Source organism: Mustela putorius, unplaced genomic scaffold (genome assembly GCF_011764305.1).
Source record: "Mustela putorius furo isolate JIRA1106 unplaced genomic scaffold, ASM1176430v1.1 tig00000127_pilon_pilon_pilon, whole genome shotgun sequence".
Taxonomy (NCBI): Eukaryota; Metazoa; Chordata; class Mammalia; order Carnivora; family Mustelidae; genus Mustela; species Mustela putorius.
This window is the reverse complement of record NW_025421288.1, coordinates 13,037,827-13,055,726: the sequence shown is the minus strand read 5'-3', so window position 1 is coordinate 13,055,726 and position 17,900 is coordinate 13,037,827. Positions and strand designations below refer to the sequence as shown.

At 54.5% G+C, this 17,900-nt stretch overlaps 1 protein-coding gene and 1 long non-coding RNA gene across 14 annotated transcripts in view; both read right to left on the bottom strand.

Annotated features, from left to right (window-relative positions):
* TPCN2 (two pore segment channel 2) overlaps nucleotides 1-1,554 on the bottom strand; it is a 35,362-nt gene extending 33,808 nt beyond the window's left edge. For 4 of the 13 annotated variants that reach the window (XM_013059975.2, XM_013059977.2, XM_013059976.2 and 1 more), the window contains exon 1: nucleotides 1,372-1,554. In XM_013059975.2, coding sequence (XP_012915429.1) covers nucleotides 1,372-1,468 — 97 coding nt within the window. In that variant the 5' untranslated portion in view covers nucleotides 1,469-1,554. Of the gene's footprint in view, nucleotides 1-590; nucleotides 1,329-1,371 lie in introns of those variants that run through there. The other 9 variants (XR_001180663.2, XR_001180664.2, XM_013059979.2 and 6 more) reach the window with 4 other exon arrangements.
* Nucleotides 1,555-10,996: 9,442 nt separating this feature from the next.
* LOC101687446 overlaps nucleotides 10,997-17,900 on the bottom strand; it is an 11,547-nt gene continuing 4,643 nt past the window's right edge. Inside the window, exon 2 of the long non-coding RNA XR_006602275.1 lies at nucleotides 10,997-11,463. This is a non-coding gene — a long non-coding RNA (uncharacterized LOC101687446). The remainder of the gene's footprint in view (nucleotides 11,464-17,900) is intronic.

Sequence of the window (17,900 nt, the reverse complement as noted above, 5' to 3'; positions counted from 1 at the left end):
GCCCCCTCTCCTTCCTGTTCCAGACTCCACCCTGCACGACCTGCCTGGAGCCCCGACGAGCTCCCTGATGACTCTGGGCAGGCCGCTTCCCCTCTGTGCCTCAGTTCCCCCTCCCAGGTCAGACACAACCGGACGGCTGTGCAGACTGCTTGGGCCGCCGTAGCTCCCGATGCTTTTACTCCAGAAGCCCCTTCCACAGTGTGGCGCTCCCTCGTCCTTTGACTTCTCCATGACCAGAAAGAGGGTGACTCCCCGACCAGGAATGAGAAGAGGAAACAGCTACTGTCCCCTGGGGCGGATGAGGAGAGGCTGGGTCAGAAGGACCTGACTGCAGGGTCTGCGGGGCCCGGAGCAGCACAGTGCCCCGACCCGTGAGGAGGAGGATCCAACTGCAGGGCTCGAACACCCGGTGCACAGAGCCCCACCTAAGAGCCCCCGCGGGAGGTGAGGGTGCAGGCCAGCCATTCCCCGCCCCCATGCTATGGGCCCCTCCAGGACAGAGAAAGCATGCAAGCCAGAAAAGGAAAGTTCTCCGGGAAGGAACACCCAGTAAGATACCAGCAGCAGCCCCAGGGCAGCCCAGCGCTGACCTTGGACAGGTCCCGGAGATGCTCTGAGCCTTGGTTTTCTCCTCAGCAAAATGAGGCTGAGGCCCTTCCACCCCTAACCCAGCACCCAACGCCGGACTTCTGCAGGAGACAGATGGACTCCTCCCTCCGGCCCCCAGCCGCCTCGGGATTCAGCAGCGCCGCTGGTAAACAGGAAGGGCAAGAGGGAGCTGCAGAGGGCAAAGGGAGGAAGCTTCCCTGGGCTGGGCTGGGCTGGGGAGGCCTGCCCCCACCCTCGAACCCCAAGCTGAAGGGGCACCAGCCTCTGGGGACAGTCCAGCACCGAGACTGAGAGAGGAGACTGCCACATCTGCCCAGTCTACCCCCAGCAGGGCTCGAACCCCGGCCCAGCCACTTCCCGGCTGTGTGACCTTGCTGGGGCAGGGGAGCGCCCCGCTCTGTGCCTCAGTTTCCCCCATCATAACCGAGAAGAAAACGGAAGTGCAGCCTCCTAGGGGCCCCAAGGCGATCACCGAGGCCTGGGTCCGCCCGAGGTTCATCGAGGGGGCTGCATGGGGCTGCGGGGCGCGGGCCGGCTGGTGGGAGGCAGGGCGCGACCCTGCGGCGCGTGGCCGGCCCGGGCGCCCGCTACTCCGCAGGGCGCAGCCCCCGTCCCCCGGAGCACGGCTGCCCTCGCTCCCCGCGCCCGCTCGGACCCTGGCCCGTGGGGCGCGACCGCAGTGGCCACGGCGAACGGCGCGGAGCCGACAGGACCCCGTGCGCGACCCCCGCGGCCCGCTCCCCTTCCCAGGCAGCCGCTCACCGGGGCGGCAAGAGGCTGAGCCCGCCCGGCAGTCGCGGCCGCCGTCGCCCCGGGCCCGGCTCAGAAGGGGCTCCGACTCCGCGCGGGGGTCCGCCATGGAACCGCCGCGCGCCGCTCTAACCCGGCCGGGAGCGCCGGACGCCCAGCACGAGCTCCACTGCGCAGGCGTGGAGGCCCCGCCCCTGGAGGTCGGAGGAGGAGGAGCTGATGGCGCTGTGACGTTAGGGACTGCCCCCTCTCCATCAGCCAATAAGAACGGAGGGTTCGCGCGGAGGCGGGGCTCTCCCGGGCCCTGCCTCCCAAGGGGTGGGGCTCAGGTTCGTACCGGCAGGGAGGGGTTCTAAGGACTCGGTGGGGGTGGGAGGACCGCCTTCTCAAAGACCCGCGTCAGCAGCTGCTGGGCACTGGCTAGAAAGGCAGATCCTGGGCCCTCCCCGCCCTGCTGAATCAGAAACTCCGGACAGAGCCCAGCAATCTGTGTTTTGCTTGTAAGCACTAGGTACATGGGGGTCACGACCAAAGGACACCCCCAAAAAATGGAACTTGAGTTTACCCTCTGGTAATGAACTATGTAAGTCAATATAATTAAGGGTAAGGTTTAAAGACAATTGACACACACACAATTGAAAAAAAAATATTTGCAACATACACATACATGAAGTGTTTCCAACACTAGCACATAAACAGCTGTTGTCCATTGCTGCAGTAACACATTACCGCAAATTTATCAAAAACACCCTCGACGTATCATCTCTCAGTCCCGGGGGTCAGAAGTCCAGCGGCTAGACTGGGTCCTCACATCAGGGCCTCACAAGGCCAAAGTCAAGTTGTCAGGGCCAGGCTCACTCATGGGCTGGCTAGGGCTGCGGTCCCTGTTTCTTGCTGGATGTCGACCAGGGGTCATTCTCAGCTCCTAGAGACCACCACATTCCTTCCCTCGTGGCCCCGTCCGTCATCAAAGCCAGCAAGGGCGCACTGAACCTCTCTCGTGCTTCCAGTGAGACTCTTCAAAAGGCAGCCAGATGCTTCCAACCTCTCCAGCTTCTCCCTCCGCCATATCTCTTTCCCTGTAAGGGCTCCTGTGAGCATACTGGATGCATCAGATTACCCAGGACACTCTTATTTTAAGATCAGCTGATTAGTAACTTTGGTTACATCTGCAAATCCCTTTTGCCAGCTATCCTACCTTAACCACCCGTGTAATGCTGGGAGGCTGCTGGGAGGTTGAAGGTACCAGGAACCAGAATTCCGCCTCCACAGGAAAGAAAGCTGATCGGTGGCTCAGCTCAGGTCATGATCCCGGGGTCCTGGGATCAAGTCCCACATCGGGCTCCTTGCTCAGCGGGGAGCCTGCTACTCTTTCTGCCTGCCTCTCCCTTGGTTTGAGCTTGTGCACTCGCTCACTCTCTCTGGCAAATAAAATCTTTATTTTTAAAAAAAAATTTTTTAAGAAAAAGATTACATCCTTCTTAGGTGGGAAAGGAACAAAGGACTTGAAATTATTGTTCCATCAATATCTTTTTTTTTTTTAAGATTTTATTTATTTGACGGAGAGAGATCACAAGTAGGCAGAGAAGCAGGCAGAGAGAGAGAGGAGGAAGCTGGCTCCCGGCTGAGCAGAGAGCCCGATGCGGGACTCGATCCCGGGAACTCGAGATCATGACCCGAGCCGAAGGCAGCAGCTCAACCCACTGAGCCACCCAGGTGCCCAATATCTTAATTCTTATCAAAATTTGGTCATTGTCCATCCCCCTCCATTCACTCTTATCTATTATTTTTACTCTTTTATTTATCTTAGGTTTCCTTCCAGCTGATTAAAACAGACCCATTTCCTGAGTTTCATTGCAATCAATCAATAAATGTCTGCAAACCCAAACGATGAGCTACTTACGCTTTTTTTCTGAGGCCCTTTAAAGTAAATACGTGTGTTGGTCATCTACTGCTGCGTAACAAATAATCCCCAAACTTCTTGGTTTAAAAGAACATCAGTGGCCTGTCACTTTTTCTTAGACTGGAACCTGAATGCAGCTTGGCCAGGGGCCTCCAAGACTGAGTCTCCCGCAGGCTGCAGTTGAGGGGTCCGTCAGGGCTGCACCCATCTCGAGGCTCAGTCAGTGGCTGTCGGCTGGATTCAGTTCCTCGGGAGCTGTTGGACTGAGGGCCTTGGTTCCCTGCCATGTGGTCCTCTCCCTGGGGCAGCTCACGCCAGGGCAGCCAGCTTCATCAGAGCAGGCAAGAGAGAAAAGCCAGAGAAAGAGAGAGAGAGAGAGGACTAACAAGGTAGAAGTCATATCCCGTCTAGCCCAGTCCCTTCACCCTTGCTGCATTCACTGGTGAGATGCGAGTCACTGGGGTCAGCCCACCTTCAAGGGGAGGGGCTCTGTGGGGGTCATCTTAGATGGATGCCTGCCGGGGTGCCTGGCTGTCTCAGTTAAGTGACTGACTCTTGACTTCAGCTGGGGTTGTGGTCTTGAGGGCCTGGGAGCAAGCCCCAAGCTGGGCTCTGGCTCAGCGCAGAGTCTTCTTGGAGATTCTCTCCCTCTCCTCTGCCCCTCCGCTCACTCTCACACTCCCTCTCTCTCTCTCTAAAAAGAAGGATGCCTGCTGCAATAGATGACAAGGCTTTAACATTAATTCCTGTGCCCATAAGTTCATCTCCCACACAATTATCTGTCCTCATGTCCATCCTGTGCGCCAAGACAGCTGTCACTGCCCCTCGCTGGCGGATGAAGGGGGGGTGCCCAGTGGCATTCCGGCTGAGGTGGCTGAACACAGCCCTGGCCAGTCATTCACTCCGTCGCTGAGCACAGGAACCCCAGGCAGGAGAGGAAGGAGTAGCGGGTGGGCAGGCCACAGCACACCAGGCCTGGGGCAAGGCTGCACTGGGCCCTGGCACGGCTGGGATTGTAAAACGAGACCTACCCCGAGGCGGCACCGGGCAAAGTCAGAGCCGGTAGTGTGCAGAGTAGATGAGAAAGGGAGTGCCTGGCCCAACTCCAGGCAAGAAAACAAACCTGAGATTCACCAGGACAGCGGCCTCCTCACTCCCTGCGCCCCGTCCACTCACGGAATTGAAAAGCCCGCCCACCAGCACACAGCTGTGTTTCCAATGTCTCTTTGTTGCCAGTGCTCCCCGGAAGCTGCAGTGGAGAAAGCGTCCTCTTGGTGGGGACACTGACTCGGGCTCAGCCCAAGGATCCAAGGATCGCTTCATGCCTCTCACACCAGGGCCGCTGCTGGAGGCTTACACCAACAACAGAGAGCATTTTCTCCCAAGACCCCCAACCGGGGGTGGCTTGAAACTTGGTTTGAATGTCAGAAATGTCCCCTCGGTTCCCAAACACGTGCCGGGGAGTAGAGGGGGTGCTCTGTGACTTTGGGCAAGGTGTCAGGCAACTGATTTCACCGGGAGATTAATGGGAAATGGGCACTTCCTGGTGAGGCTGCAGGGGTGTAGGGGAGAGCCCAAGAGGGGCCCAAATGTCCTTGCAGCCTGGAGACACCCTCCATCACAGGTCGGACTCCCTGGGCCTGCTCTAGATGCTTCTGGGTCATGTTCCTTGCCTTCCTGGCTACCTCCGGCCCACCGCCCACCACAGGGCGGGGCTCCCCAAAGCCACACGGGCAGTGAGCACGCGCCCACAGCAGTCTTTCTAGAGGTGGCTTTGCTGCATCCGTTCACTCATCCCTCCTACGGAGCACGGACACATGCAGGACGGGCCTGGGCACCATCCAGGAACACCGAAGGTGCTCGGCCTCGTATCCTCGTATCCCTCGTCTGACCTCGTATCCCTCCACAGCTCCGACCTCGTGAGCTCAGTGGCGCCTTGCTGGGCCTCGGTTTCCGCACGCGTAACGTGGGGTCAACGAGACAGTGCAGACTCCCAGGAGTGCAGGGAGAAGGGACCCACAACAGGGCCTCAGTCCCCGTTCCCACTCTTCCCCCAATGTCCCTGTAGTACACGTCTGTGAGAAACGACAGCGTCTGAACGTCACAAAGGACTCCCAAGGCCCGTGTCACTCTTCGTCTCAAAACTACCGCTGAGGACAAGGCAGCAATTATCTCCCTGGTGTACGTGGGGAAACTGAGGCTCAGAGAGGCCACGCATTCCGTCCGCGGTCACATGGTGGGTGGGACACAGGGGCTGCCAAGCCTGGCCAGAGCCAGGGAGAGCCGAGCCTGGGGCCATCTGCAGGGGCGCTGGTGAGCTACCCCCTCCGCAGCGCCCTGGGGACAACCCCCTCTGGAAAAACCAGATACTTCCCAGGCCAGGCTGCCCCTGCTATTTTCAGTTCTCTCACACGTGACCCAAGCAACAAAAATCCGGGGAGACCCAGATCATCTGTCCTGTTGGGAACTGAATTGCCTGGGGTGGCAGCCAAGGGAGGGATGGGGGGGGGCTGGGGGTCAGTGGGGCAGGGGCAGGCGAGCGTGGAGCTGAAGGCCACGCCTGGAGCACAGGGTTGCAGTGAAGGCCTGAGGGGAGCCTGGGGTGCAGTCCCTGGCATGGAGTTGGAGTAGCTTGTCCAGATGCGAGTGGAGAAGCAGGTCAGCGACGGGAAAGAAGCCATAGAAGGCACATTCCCAGCTGACAGCAACGGGCTCGGTTCCGGTGGGAACCTCAAACCAGAAGCCCCTCTAGGGGTGAGGAAGCCGGGTGTTCCCACAACTGCCCCGCAACACTGGCCGTTGGCTGGGGCCGCTCGAGGGCGCGGTCCTGGAGGCACCAGCCTGCTTAGATCCGGGAGCCCAGATGCTACCACCCCACTGGCAGCCGCTGTGACGGGCACGCACACCCCTGCTCGCTGGGCGCCCCGTGTGCCGGCTCCGGGTGCAGCCAGCAGCACCCAGGCCAGGCCCTCTCTCTCCCGGAGGGGGTGTCCCATCAACGAGATGGGCAACGAGGAGAGCGCGCGGGGATGTCGGGAGCCCACAGGGCATTCTGCACAAAGGGGCGAAGGACGGAGGACACAAAGGAGCGTGCGGGAGCCGGGGGATGGGCCTCAGCCGTAGGAAGAGATGAAATGCCAAGCCCGCTCAGGCCAAGAAGCCAGGTCCACTTGTGGGAATGCCCAGGACAGGAAAGTGCACGGAGACAGGTTAGGGGAGTCAAAGCCTGGAAGAGCCTGACACGGACTGCCAATGGGCTCGAAGTTTCTTTTGGGGTGATGAAAGCGTTCCGGAACCAGTCAGCTGTGGTAGCTGCACAACCGTGTGAATATACTAAAAACCCCCAAACTCTATGCCTTTAAAAGGGTGCTTGGTGGTGGCTCAATCAGTTAAGCATCTGACTCTTGGTCTGGGCTCTGGTCATGGTCTTGGGATCAGGAGATCAAGCCCCGCACCTGAGATTCTCTCCCTCCCTCTGCAACCCTCCCCCTGCTCTTGCTCTCTCCCTCTCAAAAGAAATAATTAAAGGGTCAATTTTATAGTAGGTGAATTATATCTCCATTCTAGAAAGCACACCCATAGTGGGGCCATCTTCAGATGAGATGGTCAGGGAGGGCTTCTGGGAGGAGGTGACATTTTAGTTGAGTTCTGAAGGAGAAGAAGGAGCTGGTCACAGAGTGGGGCAGCAGGTGGCGCAGCACATAGGTGACAGCAGGCTGAGGACAGGGACCTTGAGAGGAGGGGTCTGAGGCAAAGTGAGGGGGAAGCAGCAGACCCGCCTGGCCGGGCTTCCATACTGAGGGGTACAGATCTCACTCTAAAAGCAAGGCAGGCTGCTGGAGGATCTAGGCAGGGGAGAGAGACTCAATGGGTTTGTGCTTTTGAAGGGTGGTGGGCTGGCATTGGGTGGTGGATTAGAGGGAGCAGGAGGCAGCCCCCCCCACCATCAACATCAGGAGACCAGAGGCCTCCTGGGAATCCCTTGGGACACATTCCTGGCATGAATGTGTTCTCACTCCTGGGCCTTAAGAGGGCTGTGGGTGGGAAACCCTGTTCTGGGTGGATATCTGCATCCCTGCCCTTCGATGATGAATCCTAGGCAGAGAGAGAAAAGGCTGGGGGTGCCACAGCACAGAAATGGAGCGCTGCAGAAGCCCACCTCAGGGCTGCGGGGAAGGCGAAAGTGGATGAGCAAGAGACCGTGGGGCAGGGGTGGAGGCAGACCCCACAACCACCTGGAAAACAGCTTGGACTCTGAGCTCGCAGCCAGGCCAGCCTCAGCTGGTCCCAGGACCAAGGGGCAGAGCCCAGAACCAGGAAACCCAATGCTTGGGGTCTCGAAGGGCAGGTCCCTGGACTCCAGGCCAAGGAGGCACTTGTGGTCATCCAGGCTGGAGAGGGCTGGTCCTGCCTTGACCTGCAAGAGTCCAAGCCAGGCTAGAGGACCTGGAGGTTTATGGTCAAGATTTGCTTTGTGGGGTAGAGGAGAAGCCCTCATCCATCTCCAGTGACCAATCAATGGACCATACAAGCCCCTCAGAAATTCAGCAGCATCCCGGCAGCTGGACCCAAGCAGTGGCTCAGAGCTGGCTGGGCATGCCACCCTGGAGACACTCACCCTGCATCAAACAGCGAAGCAGTGTACAACCCAGCAACAGTACATGGTGGTCCTCCTTGCTGCTCTCTTCTGACCTCTGCAGTCTGGCAATGGGGGCCTAGAAAGACCAAGACCCCCAAGCATTTCATGCTCTGATCTTTGGCTCTGCTTGTTCGCCTTAAAGAATGATCGGCTGCGAGCTATCGTCAACCCTTTGACTCCCGAGCAGATGTTTCTGCTGCTGCTTAGCCAGTAGGGCCTGAAGGCATTTTGGGGAAGAAGGAATGCTGAGGCTATAGTATTCTGATCTCCCAAAATGCCCCATTAAAAATGCACAGAGCGCCTAAGAGAGCAAAACTCAAAACTCACGGACACCAGCCGCAGTGCAACTAGGCAGCTAGGCACCAGAACATGCAAGTGGGTAGGGACAGAGCGCCAAGGGCCGCAACCCGACGTGCCATCAGCCATGGCAGGAGAGGCCAGGGAGGGGGGTCAGCCAGGCCTGCTGGGCCTGAGAAGTGGAGGACCTCCGGGTCCCTGAGAGATACTCACTGACGAGCTTGGTGGCCCCATCAGCTGCAGGAGAGGAGTCAGTAACTAGAGGCGGACACACAGGCTTCCATCTGCAGTGAGTGCAAGGAAGCAGGAGCAGGGGCCCGGTGCTGGAGCAGTCTGGGCCCCGTGAACTCTGGGGCTAATGAAGTGAAACCACCTTACAGGACAAAGCCCTGCACTGAGAAGAAACTGCCAGGGAAAGCTTCCAATGGACAGGGACCAGGGAGAGTGAAGCAGAGGCCCAGATAAGAGGCACAGTTTACAGCCCACCTCTTCTGAATATTCATAAAAACTCATCTTCCTGGGAGAAACCCGAGCAGCAGAAAAGAACTATAGTCAAAACCCACACGGGGAACGCCTGGGGGGCTCAGTCGGTTAAGCGTCTGCCTTTGGCTCAGGTCAGGATCCCGGGGTCCTGAGATGGAGCCCCACGTCGGGCTCCCTGCTCAGCAGGGAGTCTGCCTCTCTCTCTCCCACGGTTCTCTCTCTCTCTCTCTCTCTCACCCTCTCTCTCAAATAAATAAATAAAGTCTTTAAAACACACACGGAAAAACACTGTATTAAAGAGAGGGTGAGGAAAAGTGATAACCCCCGGAAGACACGCTGCAAAGACATGCCCTCCGAACAGATAAAAACTATACATTTGCTATTTCAGAAGTTTTACATGCCCAGAGCTTAGCTGATCTTCTCACTGGAAGTCTGTACTTTAACCCCTCCTGCCATGTCCCCTGCCCTGCTCCCCCCACCGCTGGCGACCATCATTCTGTTCGATTTCTGCGACTTTGTTTTTCTTACAATTCTGCAGGTAGACGAGATCACATCTTAATTTGTCTCTCTCTGCCTGATTGATGTCACTCAGCCTAACGTCCTCCAGGTCCATCCACACTGTCGTAACTGGCAGGATTCCGCTTTGGTTTTTTGTTTTGTTTTGTTTTGTTTTATGGCTGAACAATGTCTGTTACTTTAGAGAGAAAGAAATATTGTGACCGACAGCCTGAGCAAGAATGAGAACAAACGCAAAAGTGAAGCAAGTGGAAATAGGAAAATCTGGAAGGAGGTGGCAGAACCAAAAAGAATTAAAACCAGAGAGGAATCTAAGAAGTGAGAGCTGAATCAGAAAGGAACCGAGATGAGCCAACAGGTAGCACAGACGAGGGTTAAGGAAAACAAGAAACTTTATGAATCAAAACAAAACCTTGAGACAAAATTATAGACACAGAAAACGGGCAAAGAAGATCCAAGAGATGCGTAAGAGGAATCCCACAAAGAAAGCTAGCAACGGAACAGAGCAAGTATCAAAATCTATAATTCGTGAAATTAAATAAAATCTTAATGACGTAACAGAAGAGCACACCACCCACAGTAGGAAACCAATTGACAAAGACCAGAAACATAAGTGACTGTGGATGTTATATAAGGTCATGAAGGCAACCACAGAAACGAGTATCATAAATACAAAAAATACGCACTAAAATAGAAAAAAGAGACAGAGGGTGTGCCAGTGCGGTGGGCTGAATGTTTGTGTCCCCCGCCCCCGCACAAATTCCTGTGTTGAAGCCCTTGACTCTGCCGTGTGGTATTTGGAGACAGGCCCTCGGGGGTGGTGAGGGTTACATGGGGTCATGGGGGGGGGGCGTGCAGCAATCAGTGCCATCTGTGCCCACATGAGGGCACAGCGAGATGGCAGTGATCCAAAGGCCAGGATAAAAGCTCTCACCAGAGACCAAGGTGCTGTCAACCTTGCTCTAGGAGTCCCAGCCTCTAGGAGTCCCCAGTCCCCTAGAACTGTGTGTTCTAGGCCACCGGCCTATGGTGCCTGGTCACGGTATCCCCGGCTAACACGGGGTTGTCTGATACACACCACATGCCACTGCCACTCCTTCTAAGGTTGAGAACGGCATGTCCCAGAATCACCTTCTCTGAATGGTTCCTAGTAAGGCTTTACCAATAAGAGGCATTTTCAAAAGATGTGTAAGTTATCTGTAAAGCAGAATTCTCTAGCCATTGTGCCAACCAGATACAACAGCTTCACAGATGTCTCCGGGAGCTTCCGTTTGGCTCTGGGTAGGAGTGAGCAGTGGGTCTCCACACCTCTCCCAGGCTCCTCCCTCCTACCCCTAGTGACCAAAGGTGGTTGCCTCTGGACCACTCCCTGACCTGTGTGTCCCCTCTGCTCCAGCGTCCCACGTCAAAGTGAACAGTGACTGTTTCCCTGATCTTCTGGGATTTCCAGACCTTTACCCAAAGCTCTTATTCAGAGAAGCCCCGGTTTCTATAGTAAAGCCTTAATTTCTGGAATACCTGGAGAGACTCTGTTTTCTTGATCAAACTCAGATGGATACTTTCTGTAATAGGAGTCAGATCTGGAGATGAGATTCTGAAATGTGGTCTCCGGCCTGATTCCATTTAAAGGCACCCAACTACCAGAGGGGACTGGGACACCCGTGTTCACGCACCCAGGGAGCCAAAACAATTACTTAAACAATCACCATGAGCCCCATGGAGGTTGTGCGGCCGCACCTAGCAGACTCTAAGCCAACGCCGGGTGATAACCCAGAGAGACTGAAGAAAAGACCCGCAGATAGCAATGGAGATGTAGGTTTACTGGGGGGCTTTCAGGACCGGGTGTCCGGGAACGGGACAGAGAGCATCCACGACAGGCAACCTCGGTGGGAACCTGCAAGCAGCAAGCTTCCATAGTGAAGCCACTCTCTGTGGCCCTCCCTCCTTGACGGCCAGCGCTCCAAGATCAAGGCCTGCCACCCGATGTTCTTTGTCAAAGGGAGATGCTCTGGATTGGCCACTTCCGGAGCCCCTGACCTTGAAGGCTGAATAATACGTACTTCTCCACATCCTGCTTGGTGGGAATTTGGTGGGAGCATGGGAGCTGTCATTTCTCAAGTCAGCGATGAACGGGGGTGTTCACGGTGTGCTCTGCCCAACGAGGCTTCCAGCACGTACCAGAGGATCAAGCGACAACCTTTGCCTTGACAGTGACAATCACGCCCCGCAGCGTGTACGTGACCTGGAGTTGGTGGGCCTCTTCCGACTGCAGAGGAACATGAGGAGGGGAGAAAAAACGAGCCCAAGGCATTAACTCTTCAGTGCACGGCCAAGGTGAAGCATCAGAACACTTCCACGACTGCCTGAAAAAAGCCCCCATCTCTTATAGCCACAGGAGATTTCTGAAAATCCAAACCCAAATTCTAACCCGGTGGGGGCGGCTGAACTCCACATGACACGACCATTTCAACTCATGGCCACGCGCCTCTCCTCAGTTACATGAGGGCATCAAATGGGGAAGAGGGGAGCCTTGAACACTGGAATGAATTCCATTTGGAAAGACTCCAATGCAGCTGAAGACGCTGGATGACCCAATTCCACAGAAACTCTCTTGCTGGTCAAAGCAGCCCTGTCCTTTTTCGAAGGCCATTAACTTGAGGAAACTATAAGGGTTACTCCTGCGTTGACATGTCCTCAAGAGCCCACCTCTACCTCCTGCATCTAGATCTGCACCTACCTCCAAACCTCAGAACAGTCCGGGAGCATGGCAACAAAATATCTGACCCAGGAAGACATACTATGCACCAGAATTGGACAGGTGCTTTCCATTCCCATTGGCGGGAACTTCAAGAATATGTATGGGAACAGCCCCTACCCCCAGGGTGTTGGACCAAAGTGGGAGAAACGTAATGTTGGGGCTTCCCAGGAATGGGCTTCCAGAACTCACTGGAGATGACAGCGCCCCATGCAGCCCATGGCCAGGGAGCCAAGGAGGCCGTAATTGCCATAAGAAGAACAGTAATAACCAGAAAAGCTTGACCCATGGTGATCTTTGACGATGGCTACTGGATGGTGAAGTATGTGAGAGCAAAATGTTTGGTTTAATCACACAAAAGTGCTGAGAGTCAGCCATTTGTTACCTGAATGACTATAATTTAACATAATTCACAAACAGATGAGCAGCCCTACTGAGACCTTCCTCGACTGGAATAAGCCAGACCCGTCTAGATCTGATCAACAGACCGGCCTGAATCACTATGGTATTGAATCCCGACCCCTTTTCCAGGCCCCAGATTTTATGGAGCCCCCTGAGAAAGGACCCTGCTTGTCTACCAAAAATGTATAATGTACAGATCTCCTTGCCTTCCCCCCAAAAGGCCATTTACTTGGGCAGTTGTAACGGAGAAAAGGAAGGATCCAGATGTGTGAGGGGTAGAGTAGAGCACCCTGGGTCTGAGCCGATGTGAATTCTGGGAAACTCACATCACCCCTGTGGTCCTCTTTATGGAGGTCAAGCGATGAACAGGGTTCTGATACTGACCCATCTCATACCAAGCTCCGTGGGTCCTCCAAGTCCCCATGTGCTCATCCCCCTTGTTCTGGAAAGCAGGGTGGCACAGACCATCTCAGCCGGTGGTGGTTCCCTGGCTGGCAGGGGAGGGCTGTTGTAACAGAAATGGCTGAGTGGAATCCCCCAGAACTGCTTCTCTCTCCCCACCCCCACACACAAAATAGAAAACCAAAAGGAATATTGTGGACTCGATCAGTGGTGAATTCAGTTTCACACGTTCTTCCAGACGAGGGGGGTCTCCATCAGAGCAAATCAACATGCTCCCAACACCCAGCAAATCCTTTTTCCCCAAACTCATTATTTATAAAACACAAGCAAATGGGAAGCTTGTTTCCACTGGGCAGCGACAATAGTACCCCTGCCCCATCTTCCCCTGGGCCCGTTAACTCTCCAGCCCTGCGTCATGACCTTGCACTCTGGGACTTGGGGACCTTGCCACTCCACAGGACAACACACTGACTCAGGGTACTGAAGACACTGTGCAGCTCGGACCTAATGAGCCAGAGGCATAAATACTCTAGAAATCGCGGTGAGACATGTGCCTACCAGCAGGTGGGACATGGACCCCACAAAAGGCAAGGGTCTGCGAGCTCAGAGAAACGGCTAGTGCTACAGTTGTCTAGGGTGCGCAGCGGTATCTCCTCCAAGAGGAAGTACCAGCCGCTGGACCAGACGGCTTCTACGACAAAGCAAGCAGCATGATGCCTAATGGGCCTCTTTAGCCTCTTTTATGCCATGGGCCCTCCCAGCTGATGCCTGCCGGGTCCGAGCGGGGTCCCGGACAAGAGAAGGCTCTATGGTTCGTCCAGGCGGCCGTGTCCACTTCTCCACAGCTGAGGCCGAGTGACCCAACAGACAGTAGACAGCTATGGCTCTGCAGCCCTGGAGAGGTGGTCGGAGGGTGTCCAGAAGCGGCTATAAGGACCGAATTTTCAATGACGCCCCTGGATTTTCATTTAACTTGGAGCGATGGTCAGAAATAGGGGTCTACACTGCCTTGTTGGCGGCGTCTGATGGAGGGTGAGGGACTCGGGAGAAACAAGATTGGTCACAGAAGGTCTGGGGAAGACTCTCTTCTAGTGGGCACCAAGCGGGCAGAGAGAGATTTGGGTCCCACATAAAGCCTCCCTAAAGGCCAGCCTCACAGAGGAGACTCCCAACAATCAGATGCACCAGATGACCGGCCCCGATGTGTCCCCAGCCTGTGTCCCCAGCTGCCCTACTTTGCATGGGCTCAGCAGGACTCTAGTATGCCATCTAGGCTCTGAACCAAGAGGCAGCGAAGGGTCCCACTATGCTGTCTGGCATGGCTGATCCTGGTTCAAAGCAGAAACTGGGAACCTACCAGGCAATAGGGAGCATACACCCTCAGAACTCCCAGGTCCTGGTAGGCATGCGGGGGAAACTCCAGCAACCCAAGAGGTAGGCCCCTGAGGTCATGGAACCTTCAAAGATGCAGGTTTATAGCCCCTCGCCAAAGAACCCAGCCAAGCCGAGATGAGTGCAGAAGGCCAAGGGAATGGTCTGGACAGGTAGAGGAAAAGGAAGTCTCACCTGCTTCGTCCGAGCTGCAGGAACAAGGGCTACTGTGGGTGTGGACGTGCTCTTCCCCCTCTCCCCTTCCTGTTCTAGCTCATAGGAAATGTGTTCATAGTGGCTGCCCAGTGTCTAGTGTTCAAGTTACAAGATCCAGAAGGGATATGACACAGGTAGAAGGAGTGAACACCACCCAGACATGGATAAGGGGCCAAAAGGAGTTTGGATCTGCTCTTCTGGAAGGAGGGTCAGTGTGTCCTTGGTTGTCAAGGACAGCTGGGTTCTATCAGGTAGGATAGCACTGTTTCTTTGTTCAAAAGTAAAGTATAGGTCACCACAATGAGAGCCCACCTCGCACCCATCAGGAGGCGCTCGGAAAACAATGGGAAATGCCACGTGTTGGCCAAGACGTGGAGAAGCAGCCTCTGCTGGGCACTGTCTGGGGGACTTTGGGAGGATGAAAACAGCACAGTGAGTCCTCTAAAGTGTCAAACTAGAATTATCATCGGGTCTAGCAATTCCGCTTCCAGAATATCCCCAAAGGGACTGAAAGCAGGTGTCAAAGAGACATTTGCAAAGAGATACTTGGTGTGTCCACGGCAGCAGGATGGGCAACGGCCAACCACGGGAGCAAACCAAGTATCCCTCCGTGAATGAGAGGACGAGCAAAATGTGGTCCATCCCGGCACCGGAACAGTATCAGCCTTAAAAAGGAAGGACATTCTGACACCTGCTATGACACAGATGGACATGAGGACCCTAACTGGTGTGAAACAAGCCAGTCATAAAAGGACATATACTGTGTGATCCCACTTCTGTGAGGTTTCCTAGAGTCGTGAAATTCACAGAAATTAGGACGACGGGTGCCAGGGGGATGGCGGGACTGGAGGGTGAATGGTTCGTGGTCACAGCGTTTCTATTCTGCAGGACAGAGTTCTGGAGACAGTACAATGAATGTAGCTCAAGCCACAGAACTGGGCACCAAAAAATGATCAAAATGGCAAATTTTATGTTAGGTGCATTTCACCACCATGTTTTGAATATCCTGGAACTTAAAACTTCCTGAAAAGAAAAAAAGATGACTTGAGGGACGCCTGGGTGGTGCAGCTGGTTAAGGGATTTCAGGGCCATGAAATCGACCCCGCACTGGGCTCCACACTCAGCTCGGAGTCTGCTTGGGTTTCTCTCTCCCTCTGCTCCTCCCCTGCTCCATACTCACTCTCTCTCTCTCTCCTCCTCTGTCTCTAAAATAAATAAATCAATCTTCTTAAAAAAATGGAAAAGAAGACTTGACACACATACACACAACCAATGTGATCTGTTCATCTGGCAGATGGAACCAGGCTTCAGGGAAAATTCCAGATCAAACAGATGTACCAGAAGCCAAACAATCTTGAGTTTTCTCTGGAAAATACCTACTTATGCCAGAAAGCTTAGGAACCGTGGCCTCCCACAAACAGAAGACACCAGCTCACCCAGACCTGAGAAGACACTACGATTCTGCACTAGCCCCAGGGAAAACCGTAACCAGCTTGATGTGGGCACCAGCACACACTTTCAGTGTATTTGTATGTATGCATGACACAAGCATAGATGGGAATGCAGAACATGACCTTGGGACTTAGTGCAACAGGAGGCTGCTCCCCCAAAGCAAAAAAACAACTGAACATCCCCTTGAGGGTCTGACGGCCAGCTTGACTGCTGGTCTCAGCCTATCTCCTCACCCTCCAGCCACCTGCCCTAGGCTCCTGTCTGGGTCTGCAGGTGTTGACTGTCACAATGAGCCAATGACAGAGGCTGAGGCCAGGGTGGGCTGAAGACTAGACCCCCTTGAACAAGGTGGGGACTTCTCATGACTCCTTTCCTCCTCGGCTAGCTTCCCCACTGCCTTGTAGTGCTTCCTGAGATCATCACCCAAGTCAACTGCTTACCCTGTCCCAAAATTTTAAGTACAGTTAAAGTGGAGGAGAATCACAGGGAGGCCAGGCCAGAGTTGCCAGAAGCCTGCCCCAAGTCCAGGCCATGGGGAGGGAGAGAAGTGCGAAGTTGGGAAATTTCTGGGCCTTAGGGAAGTGAGGAATTGGAAACTAGGTAGAGAGTATCCAACTGGAAAGATGGGAAACTGGCCAAGATGCTGTGCCCACAAGCATCCTGACCTTGAGCTCCAGGAGGCAGCACTTCACCTGGGGGGCCAGGGGGCTGGAGGCGGCACCCACCTCCCCAGCCTCATCACACACACCTTCACACTCCTGCCCTCAGGCCGACCTTTCTGTTCTGCTAATACACCAAATCCTTACTACCTCAGGGCCTTTGCACCTGCTGTTCTCATCCTGGATGCTGCAGGTCTTACTCAAGCAGAAAGAGCTTCCAAGGCACTGACCTTGCTCAAAAGTGCTGCTACCACCTGTATTACTTCTGGATGGCTGCAGCAACAAAGGACCACAAACCCAGGGGCTTAAAACAACAAACATCTCTTCTCTTTAGTTCTAGAGATCAGAAACCTAAAACCAAGAAGGAGGCAGGGCCTGTCCCTTCTGGAGCACCTAGAGGAGACCCCATTTCCTTGTCTTTTACAACCTTTAGGAGCCACCTGCATTCTTTAGCTCGAGGTTCCTTTTCATATTCCTCCGACCTTGTTCATTAGTCATCACTAATGATGATTCTCCCCACTGACTCTGGTCATCACACCTCCCACCTCATCTCCCCCACCAACCCCAGGGATCACACATCACTCTGAGCCTCCTGCCTCCGTCTTATAGAGACCGTGTCACCACACGGTCTCACCCAGATGATCCAGGATTTTCTCCCATCTCAAGATCCTTAGCTTTATCACCTCTGCAAAGTCTCGTTTGCTTCGTAAGGTCACAAACTGTCAGACCTGGGTATTTGGATGTCAGTATTTTAGGCTCACATTAATTACATCTCCCCGCCCTCTCGCCACATCATTCTCGATCCCCATCCTTGCTAATTCTCTGCACTGCATGGATCTCACTCGGAATTTCTGTGTTGTTTCTTCTATGAGCCCTTCCCCTCCTCCTGTTCTGATTTATCCACCATTTCTTCCCAGCACCATTGTTGGTGTTCGGTAAATATGTGTTAAATGTAGATAAGAATGGATGGATGGGTGGACGGATGGAGGAACAAATGCATGAATGAAGAAATGAATAATCGCCCACATGCAAGACAAAGGAGTAGGTAGGCTTCTGCACAGATTCCCGAGGTGCACTTTCCATCACTGAGAGTCCGCCTGGTTGGAGAAGGGGGAGAGGAGGAGGGAACCCACTCACCCCTGCCCATCAGGAAAGCCAACTAGACCTCAGAGAGACCTTTTTTTTTTAATCTCCAGAGCTGAAACCAAAAGGGCAAAGGGGTTAGCCCAGGAGATGCAGACCAAATCTACACTGGCCTTGTCTCTTGGAGGATCTTAGTCAAGGGGAAGAGAACAGGTCCTAGAGCACATGGTCCTAAGGAACCAGCCTATGACCATAAGAAGCGACACAGCACTGGCATGTGCCCCCAAAGTGGATGAACCTTGAAGACTTTTACTGAATGGAATAAACAAGATAAGAAAGGCAACTAAGTGTGTGATTCCACTT